This window comes from Camelus ferus, chromosome 36 (genome assembly GCF_009834535.1).
Source record: "Camelus ferus isolate YT-003-E chromosome 36, BCGSAC_Cfer_1.0, whole genome shotgun sequence".
Classification (NCBI taxonomy): domain Eukaryota; kingdom Metazoa; phylum Chordata; class Mammalia; order Artiodactyla; family Camelidae; genus Camelus; species Camelus ferus.
In genome coordinates, this window is record NC_045731.1 from 17,981,153 (window position 1) to 17,992,457 (window position 11,305).

At 34.1% G+C, this 11,305-nt stretch overlaps 1 protein-coding gene across 1 annotated transcript; it reads left to right on the top strand.

The window, feature by feature from the left end:
• The first annotated feature begins 433 nt into the window (after positions 1-433).
• On the top strand, positions 434-1,396 carry LOC102503624 (olfactory receptor 8K1-like). Its single transcript, XM_014550850.2, is given in 3 exon segments — positions 434-977; positions 980-1,066; positions 1,069-1,396. Coding segments are annotated over 3 exon segments (924 nt in total). The 3' UTR covers positions 1,362-1,396.
• Positions 1,397-11,305: the final 9,909 nt, after the last annotated feature.

The following is an 11,305-nucleotide window of genomic DNA, read 5'->3' on the forward strand; positions in this document are numbered from 1 at the left end:
GTGCATTTAAAACATGAGTAAGAATTAAAATGCAGGAAGGGAAAAGCAGGGTCAATCAAGCAGTCAGTTACCTACATAACCTAGGGTTTTCTAAAAGAGAAGTTAACAGACAGGGCAGGCTGGCTACTTGATTGTGTAGCTGGACATATATTTATTTGAGGTGGATATCTTTGGAATGGACTGACTCAGCAATCAAAAGATTAATGTCAGGAACTTACATTACAATCAAAAATGCTAATCATTAGGCCCTTTCACTGCAGTGTGAATGTAGATGTGTACAGTTTTGACCTGATGGGAAGAGGAATCTTTATTTACAATTTGAGACAAAGAAAAATGACTGTATCTCATGCACCATGTATTAAATTCTCTTAGAAGATAGCATCTCAAGTATAATCAATATTGATTTTACAACAGGTTACCAGGATGAACCGACATGGAGAAACATAACCATACTGCAGTATCCAAAGTGACAGAATTTATTCTCCTGGGGCTCACTGACAGCCCAGGGCTGCAGGCACCTCTATTTGGAATCTTCCTAGTCATATACTTGGTCACAGTGATGGGCAATCTGGACATGGTTATACTGACCCATTTGGACTCCACGCTACATACTCCCACATACTTTTTCCTTAGACATTTGTCGATTACTGATCTTGGTTACTCCACTGTCATTGGCCCCAAAATGATGGTCAACTTTGTGGTGCACAAAAATACAGTTTCCTACTATTCGTGTGCCACCCAGCTAGCCTTCTTTGAGGTTTTCATCATCACTGAACTGTTCATCCTATCAGCAATGGCCTATGATTGCTACATCGCCATCTGCAAGCCTCTTCTCTACAGGGTCATCATGGCAGAGAAAGTGTGTTGGGGGCTGGTACTTACTGCCTATCTCCATGGCACATTTGTGTCACTATTTCTCACCATTAAGTTATTTCAGTTGTCCTGTGACTCTAACATCATCAGTTACTTTAACTGTGACTGCTCTGCTCCGACACACATGAGTTACATTTGATCATTTTGATCTTTTCAGGGTGCAATTTGCTCTCTTCCCTCTTGATTGTTCTTGTGATTATATGTTTATTCTTGTGACCATTCTCAGAATGAGCTCAACGGGGGGAAGATACAAAGCCTTCTCCACTTGCAGTTCCCATCTGACAGTGGTGGTCGTGTTCTATGGGACATTATTGTTTATTAACCTGCAACCCAAATCCAGCCATGCTTTTGCTATTGATAAAATGGCCTCTGTGTTTTACACCCTAGTGATTCCTATGCTGAATCCATTGACCTATAGCCTGAGGAACAAAGAAGTAAAAGATGCTCTGAAGAGAACCTTAACTGATCGATGCAAAATTCCCCATTAATATCTTAATATTCAGTTACAAAAGTAGGTCCAACAATTGTTGTTTAATATCCTGTCACTCTGATTATAGCATCAAAAAGTAGGAATGTTTTACGAGATTGTTTTTCTCTTTTTCTGAATAAAACACTTTCTCTTAAAACTCCTTGTACTCTTTTCCACTTCAATTGAATAAATATTGCAGCCAGATAATTTTCAAGGTCATATTGGAACTTAAATTATTTTAGACATAAGGCAGATTATGCCAAATTTTTGCTCAAATTTTGACTTGCAGAAGTGAAAGAAAAAGCCTTAAATAGTCAACATGGAGTACCATTAACCAGAAAATTGGTAATGTGTATGTTATAGCAGTCACTGTAAATTAAATACAAAGAAAATTAGACCATGAAAAGTGTGTGGGTCAGACAAGAGGCAAGAAAGTAATGAAATCTCTGATTACAACACAACATGAACGAGCTGCTTCAAGAATCTGAGCTGAAGAAGAAACAAAGCATGAACTTCAGAATGGAATTTTCAATCTGATTGCATTCATATGTTTTAATCTCAAGGATGGAATGAGCATTTGGGAAGTTTTTTTTTTTTTTTTTTTAATTAAGAACCATGAGAAAAGTTTTGGCTAACTCTGGGTCTCCCATAGACCATCAAACTATAGCTAACTTTGGTTTATAGCCTCCCAACAAACAAGTTGAATTGGCAAACACAAGAAAAGTAAGTTATCTGGTCATTTACTAAAATGACATCAATCTTTTGAAAATCTTTAGCAGCCATAACTAAGATTAGAGATGACTGACACACTCTAGGGTTAATTGCACTTTTATCACGTCCATTTTGTCTTCTTAGTGGGCTTGTATATACACAGAGCCAATATTTTGAATGGACTCTGCTAAAAACACTTTATTCCAATTGTTTACTTACTCAGCAAATAAACGGATTCCATACATCTTAGTGTTCTCTTTGTTGTTTGAGATGGTCTTTTTAAAGTTTTTAAAATATATACACTACCCCAGTCATGCTTGCTTCAATCTGTGTCAGCATTTAGAGAGAAAATTGTGGGGAAGTAAATCAAAATATGAACTAGGGTCTCTTTATCCCAGATCTATGCATTTTGTTAATTTTGTCCCTTTTTTAATATACTGTGGTTTACTTTATTGAGAGTTCATCTTAAGTGTTCTCACCACAAAAGAAAATAAAATATCTATGTGAGGTAATGGATATGTTAATTAGCTAATTATAATAATCACATCACCTTTATATACATATATCAGAATATCACACTGTACACTGGAAATATATACAAATTTTATTTAGCAATTATAATCTCTATAAAGCTGGAAAATATTTTTAAAATTTAAATAGAAAAGAAATAAAACATAAATTAAGCAAAATAAAAGAAATACAAAATTGCATTCTCCAAAAATATCAATTTTGTTTACTATGGTAATTTTCAATCCTGTCCCTAAGCGTATTTACTGTTATAAATAAATTTTATTTTCTAGAGTAATATTTTATATTGTACTGCAAATACTTTTTTGGTCACATTTATTTCTTTACCAAATTACAGCATTTCCATTACTTTTTACAATCTACAAATACAGTTAATTAATATTAATAGCATTCTGCAGTATCATTCATACAGAAAGAACTTTTAGAAAATCCTAATACATTATATTCCCTACAACTTACTTTTCTAACTTGAGAATTCATTGTTGGCATTTTTCTTGGCCAATAAAGATTAATTTTTGTTTTTTTCATTTTTAACACCAGCATACAACAGTGGAGCCCAGATTAATTACTTTGTATTTGACCTTTCTTTAACTGATGGACACTTGGTTGTTTGCAGGTTTTTATTTCTTTTGCCACTACTAAAAATGTTGTAATAAATAGCTTTGTGCTTATAACATGATATATGATTGCTTTTATTTCTAAAATAAATTCATAAGGGTTCTTCCACATTCTATGTGTTGCTGGGTAAATGATTTACAAATTTGCATAATAATTTGAAATAAAAAAATAAAGCACTAAGAAAAAGTATTATGCACTGAGATTGTTATTCCACGATTTAAAAAAAATTCAAGAAGGGATACTAATATTTACTAACATATCGTTTTCATTGTGTGATGATAAAATTGCAAAGTGGCAATAATAGGTGAGTAACAGCAGCTATTATATATTGTAGATACAGTGTGAATGGTTCTAAAATGTTCCCTTCTTTTTAAACTTCACTAAGGTCACAATCTTAATTACCACAAAGCACATATTTCATCATAATTATAATGATGAATAGTTTAGAAATAATGCTTCCAACCTATGTAAAAGTCCCTTAGCATCTGTCCACTCACACCTCTTCCTCAGGTAGAACCTCTCATGTTCTTATGTTTATATTCACCACATATGTAATTAATGGCTTGATGCAGCAAAAGATTTTAGTTAGGAAATTGGAATATATTTATATTAATTTTGAAATGGCAATAATTGTAAGGCCCTATTGACTCAATTGCATTCACTCAACCCCTAGTTATTTCTGAAAGTCCTTGTGATTGGTTTCCTGACTCTGGAATGATTTCTTCAATTCCTATCTAATTATTCCTCTATTAAGACAGCAAAGTATACTCTTTCTTGAAGGAACTTTCTCAAACACTTCAAGTTTCCCACATGTAACAGGAAACCAATCTGACTTCAAGGTGTTGGGAAGAGACGTCTCCAAAAGGAAAAATTATCTCTTTTTAATATTTTATCCTCACCCTCTGAGTGACTCATCCCTTAAGTTAACTCTACAGTATTTAGACCAAAGTATACCTTTCAATAAGACTTAATTTTAAGTTCAAAATCAATTTTAATATTAAAATAATTTAATAACTGCTACTAAATGTGACCACTCTCGAAGTGAGAGGGCAAGTCTGGACCTATGCTCAAGGCACAAAGTCAAGGTTGGTCATGTCCGGCTTTATGTCTGTTTCCATTTAGCAGAGAGAAGACCCAGAACAGCTGAAACAATTTCAAAGAAGAACAAAGTGAAAAAACTTACATGGCCAATTTCAAGACTATAAATTTATAATAATCAAAGTAGAGAAATATATAATAGAAATAGATACAAAGAGGAATGGAACAGAGTACAGAGTCCAAAAGATGTGCACATGTGTGTATTCAATTGATTATCAGCCAAGAAACAAAGTAAGTCAATGGGCTCCAAGATACACACAAATGTCCTCTATAAGTTAATGACTAAAAGACAACCTAAAAACATGGGGGAAGGGACCTGAAAAAAACACTTCACAGAAGAGATATGAATAGTAAGTAAACACATTCAAAAAGGTTTAACATCCTTAGTCATCAGAGAAATGAAATTACAGTAACACTGAAATACTATTTCTCCACCAACTAGTGTGGGTAAAGTGAAAAATACTAGATTATCAAGTACAAAGCATCATATTGGTAACTAGGTTCAGCTCCTAGCTTAATAAATTTCCAAACCATATACATATGTTCAGCATTCCTCCATACTAAGAATACTCGTGAAGATTTTTATAGATTTTAATAATTTGTATTATTTCTGCAGAACAGATTTCAAGGAGCCATTTTCTGTCCACTGGAGATGTGCATGTTTTCAAGTGTTTTGAAACCTAGAGCAGGGTGTCCAGAATAAATACTTCCCTCAGTTCATGATGCCTTATCACTTTTAGGCCAGGCAAAGCCCCTCTTTTATTTACTTATTTTTCATTCCAATTTGTACTGGGCTAAATTGTGTCCCACCAGAATTCATATGTTGAAGACTAAGTATCTCAGAATGTAAGTGTATTTGGGGGCAAGGCCTTTAAAGGAGTAATTAGTTCACATGGGTTGTCAAAGTGAGCCCTAATCCAATAATGATTGATCATTTATCTGAAAGCCAGGGAGACAGGCCTTGCAGAAGATCCCAAATGTGCTAGCCTCTTGATCCAGGACTTCTAGAATCGAGAACTGAGGAAATATATTTCTGTTGTTTAAGCCACCAAGTCTGTGGTGTTTGGTTATGGCAGTCCAAGAAAACGAATACATTTCTCATCTTTATTTATTTATTCAGTCCCTGCTACCTCCATGAGGTAACCATCCCAGTGTATTCAAGGTGAATCTGTTTTCTTGTGTTCTTGCAAAGTATACACCACTGTTCCATGTGCATGCATGTATACCCTATATAAATGGCATTTCACTGTATACTTCCACTTCCAGCTTTAAATTTAAGGCCTACAGGGGAAAATCTTATGACAAAAAAATAAGTATTGTTGCAAAGAGGATTTAAGCACCAAAGAAGAGAATTCCTTCAGGCCAGTTTTCTTCCTACATAATTCTGTTAGTCTTTAAGCACACAAGAATGTGTATCTAAAACAGTTAGTCTTTAAAAAATATATTTGTGTGACTGGAAATTTATAGACATGACACAAAGGCTTTATTTTTAAATATTGTTTTGATTCCTCTCTAGGAGTTATCTTCTGCCTTTTCTTACCTGAAATATAATCATAAAGAAAATATTAAAATAATATTTTTATCACTGAGGATTATTTTTAGGAGGACACATCCTCCTTTTTTGGGGGGGTGGAGGGAGTGGTAATTAGGTTTATTTATTTAATTTCATGGAGGTGCTGGGGATTGAACCCAGGACCTCTTGCACACTAAGCATGCGCTCTACCACTGAGCTCTACCCTCTCCCGACATCTTCCTTTTAACATCCACTCTATCCCATTTCTTAAAATAATAACTGTATGGATTTTGTGTCTTTGAAGTAAAAGTGGGAAAAAACCCACTAGAGATAGTGGCGTAATACAAATATAATTTATAGATGGAGTTTGTTACAATTTCACCATTAGCCCAATGGTCTCTCGCTTTTCAATATTGCATTTTTGCAATAACAAATCTCTGATTGCAAATGAGTTACCTCTACAAATACACTTTAATCTGATGTCATGGAGTTGAGCTTCCTTCAGTAATGTAGGTGACTGACACAAAATAAGACTGCAGGGGTGTCTGGTTGAACTCCTACAGGGAGATCTTGTTAAGGAGCCAATCCCAAAAGACATCTTCCCAAAGGATGCAGAAGGCAATTTGTGGATGCTAGAGTGTCCAGTGCTTCAGAGTTGGGCTCTCAGTGGTTTATGAGGACCCATCAACCTTCACTGCCACAGAAATTTTAAGAAGCTAAAGCAGATTTTCCATTAGAGGTGGGTAGAAAATATTTATTTTATTTCTGTATAAATAACATTTAAAAGATCCAAAACTATACCTTAAACTGAGCCACTTCACTTTCATTTTGGAAGACAATGGGCATTATGAATGATCAAGTAATATGCTACTTAAAGTAAAGCTTATTTCCAAGATTTATAACATTTTTGGAGAAAACACATCATTAAATATCATCCAGCTATTTATGTTTCAAAATTAGAATTGGCGTCCTTAGGTCTTCTGTATTTAAATAAATTATATCACTACTGAAACAATAGATTTTTGCTCACTGAGATTATTTATATCAGTTTTATTTCTATAATATTAGCTAAAATGAAAAAAAGTGTGTTTCACAAAAATAACCTGTGAAAGAAAACTGGGTACACAATTGCCCAAAATTTACATGATGTTCCTTTTTGAGAATATAACTATATATCACAAATTTTCTCACCAGGTTTCCTAAAGCAACTGCTTAAATTGTTCTAAAAATTTTGCTCATAATTTCTATCCTGTTCCAATCATTTAATTCATTATTTTCATAATAGAAATAGTTATTTTTTTAAAATGGAAAGCTGATCAGTATTATTCACTTACCTTAAAATTTACCAATGCCTTGCATTTCACTTAGAATAAAATTCAAATATTTATTGTGGCCCACATCATCTGATTCTACTAATTCTGCATTTCCTCATTATTATTCCAGTCACACTGGCATCCATTAAATTCCTTCTCAAAAGCAAACAAGCAAGAAAAAACTCCAAAACTTAGTTACTTTTTACCCCAGAGCAGCATCTTCAAGAAATACACTCGTGCCTGGAATCCTGGAATGTTCGCCCTGTGGTTTATTCAATAGTAGGTTCCTTTCTGTCCTTTAGGTTTCAGTTCAAATGTCACCTCTCAGAAAGGTCTTCTCTCAATATCCTGTTTGAAATAGTTCTCCCAGGTTATCCTCATGCATATTTATGTGTAATTTACTGACTGTGCTTCCTGCAGTCTACAATTATCTTGTCCCTATGTTTTGTTACAGCCCTTTGTCTCTTTCTTATTATTGGAATTGTAGATCCAGAGGTGAGGGACAAGTAATTTAACTGAATCTTGAACATTCCTTGTCATGAGTAGGAAAGAAATGAATAAGAGCATGATTCAAAGAAATTAAGGGGAAGAATGATGTTTGGAGTCAGAAGCAAATGAATAACAAATGCTCAGTAATGTTAGGAGTTATTGTGGTCTTTATTGCTTCAATTCTTTTTATATTGTTGCTTCATTCCCTTTCCTCACTGGAGAACAGTTTTCCTTTTTTTTTAAATTGTATTCTTTTTCAAGAGATAAAATATTTCAAAAAGTCTTACAGTTCAGGCATTTATGATATATATCTTTTTTCAAACCTATTTCTTGAGGTATGATGAATGTGATTGACATGCAAAATGCTTGTACCTCTTTAATGTACACAACTTGATGAATTTCTTGGCCACCTGAAGTCAAGTCTCATATACACATTCCTCTTCTTATTAAAATTGCCACCAACCAATCTGGGATGACCTGCCTCTTTCTTTGGTCTCTCCTTTCCCTTCTTATATAGGTGGTTTTAGATTTCACCCAAGAAGCTCTCAAGTTTGCAAACCAATACCAAGTTTTCTTCATGCTGCTTGTCAAGCACTGCACTCTGAAAACTACTACCTCAAAAGACCTCTTTAACATATTTGTATGCAGCTCCTGGTGCATTTCCCCTCTTAAGAGGCAATGCTTACATCTCTTTTTTGGAGAACTGCTTCAGGTTACCTGAAGCGGTAATTCCTGCATGCCAGGGGAGAAGTTACTGGAAATTTACATACCATGGAGGACAGCCCTTTGTCAATGACTGACACGTGTGCAGAAGTATACAGTGGACCCTCAAACAATGCAGGTTTAAACTACATGGGTTCACTTACACATGGATATTTTCCAATGGTAAATACAGCAGTACTACAAGGTCTGTGGTTGTTTGAATTGGGGAATGCAGAGGAACTGCTGATATGGAGGACTGACTGTAAGTTATGCACAGATTAACTCATGCATTTATGGTTTAGGAGTTGTATAAGAGTCAGCTATAAATACTCAGTCTCCTTTGCTCACTCAGAGAAATTCTGAAGTTTAACTTACCATTTTCCCAGAAATCTTCCATGGAATCTGACCAAAATTTCTATCATGGGATGTTTACACTATACTATTCCTTGGCTTACTTCTTTTTTTAGGTCCCACCTCTCATCCCAATAACTATTTTGGGTACAATTCCTAATAAGTCACAGTTACACAAAGCATTGACTCAGTGTCTCCTTTTGAGTGAACTCAACTTGGTATTATAATTTCTATACACTACATTATTTGTGTAATTTTCCAGCAAGCAATGTCATTTTGACAGTAAACATATTTTGAAACATTAAAATTGTTTGGCATTTATCAACCTTTCTTAGCCATCTGAATCTTACTTGAGTACTTTCAGCATCTCTTCCTACCACAAAATTGGCTTAGAAGTTTAAAACACAAAACTTGGAAAATAAAAGTCTGAAGAATTCTTTAGAATATATAATCAGACCTAGTTTGTTCTTAATCACAAAATTCTGAGTCCTTTTTCTGAGGGAGAAGGAAGACAAATGAATAGATGTAGATGTTGGGAGGTATGGACTTGACTTATGATAGAACCACTAGCTGAATTACTTTTGGAAATTTACTGTTTCCCTTTTAAGGTGTGTATTTTCTCATTGGTAGAATAATGGGATTGTATTAGGTATATGGCTTTAATTTTTTTACAGAATTATTTTGCTCAAAAATGAATTCTTAATGTTAATAACAATAAACAATAAAGGCTACATTTACTCTGGTAGAATGAGGTGATAGACACAAATCTCTGTCCAGTTGTTGTTCTTAACACATTTTCTACACAAATTACTTCAGATGACTCAGAAACCACTTGAGTCCTTACCAGAAAACCAGCTTATTTTTAAAGCACTGTCTGGAAATGGTGGGATTCAATATGATATATGATCCCATGCTGCTCAGTAATTTTCTGGTTTTCAATTTCTCATAAGCATCCTAGGAATTCTACTTTGCCAAGGGAAATCCCTCTCACCAGTTGTTACTCCTGAACCATGACTAAATCTCCTCCATTCCTTATAACATTCATGTCCATTTTATCAGCAATTGTAAATTTTATTAAGTGCAGTATCACTCACGAGGATCTAAAGTCCACTATGGACTGAAAATTGTAAAATCTTAGATTAAAAAAATAAATTTTGTCTCTTGGAAAATTTGAGATCTGGATGGCCAACACTGGTTAGAAAATGTTATTCTTTTCAAACTGTTAAGGATAAATTTTCTTTAATAATGCTGCTAGGGAAAACATGAAATTGTGAAAATTGCTGTGAGGTTCTGATTAAAAATATGTTATTGAAATGAGGTTAATTTTGAAGACATGTTTGGGGATCTAAAATTTCTATGATCCCCATTTGTCATAATTATTGTCATAATTTATTCCCAATACAAAGAAGTTTCTAACTAACTATATCAACACATTTAGTTTGTTTATAGAGGCTCAATTCCCAGGTTCTTACCAATCACTCTCTGGTGACAACTCAAAAAGGAATGTGAAATAAATGAGCCCCAGTGGTACTTTCTCACTGGGGATGCAATGAAAACTTCTTTCAACTTTTCCTGGGCTTTCAAATAAAGATCTGCTGGGTGGGGGTTTAGGGAGACTCCCAAACTTTCTTTATACAAGTGAAAAACACAATGTTGAGGAGTGTTTCCCAGGGAGGAATTGAAGAGAACACTGTGCATATATACATATCCATATCCATATTCATGTAATATGCATATGTGTGTATGTATATATACATGTATATAAGTGTATATATAAGGATAAATCTGAATTTATTCTGATATCACTCTTACCCTAATCCAGGGCCACAGGATTCACTCTAGCATTCAATTGTGTACTTATCTGTAAAGTTCCTCCCCAACAGTGAGAAACCTGGATCCACTTAAAAGATGTTTAATTATTTGTTCAAACTTAACATATATGTAGAGTAATTCAAGAATTAACTTGAACTCTCCCAGGAAAGAAATTTACAAACTAGAATGTAAAGTTTGTATTCAGTTTCTTTTGCCTATAATTTTACACTTTCTAATCAAAACACCATTTTCCAAATTATTTAGGTCAGTAAATCCCCCAACTTGAGTGTAGTTATGTCATACATTGATAACAGAATTAAATACATTTGCCATAGTGTGGCCGGCATTCTGCCAGCCACTGGCATTGGCTAACAATCTAATTAACTTTTTATTAATTTGCATACAAAATTTGCCCCTGCAGTATTCAGTTCTATGAATTTTATGACAAAAGTGCATAGAGTCAAGTAACTTAGGTAACATGCAGAACAGTTACTTCATCTTAAAAACTCCCTGAATGCATCTCCCAGTCAAGAACTGTCCCCTCCCCAAAGCTCTGATCAACTGAATTGGACTCTTTCTCCTGAAGTTTAAGAAATGAGAAGGTAAGACATTCTCTGGGAAAAGCCTTTGATGATATATAAAAAACTCATGTTGAAATAACATTATAAAAACACAATTCTAACAAATTTTGGTTAATAACTCCTCTATGTTGTCATTCAAATTCAAACTAATTTATTTGTATGCATGAGTTTATATAGAAGATTTTTAGTTAATTTTCCAACATCCCTATACCAAGTACAAATCATGCCATTTTATAACAAGACATAA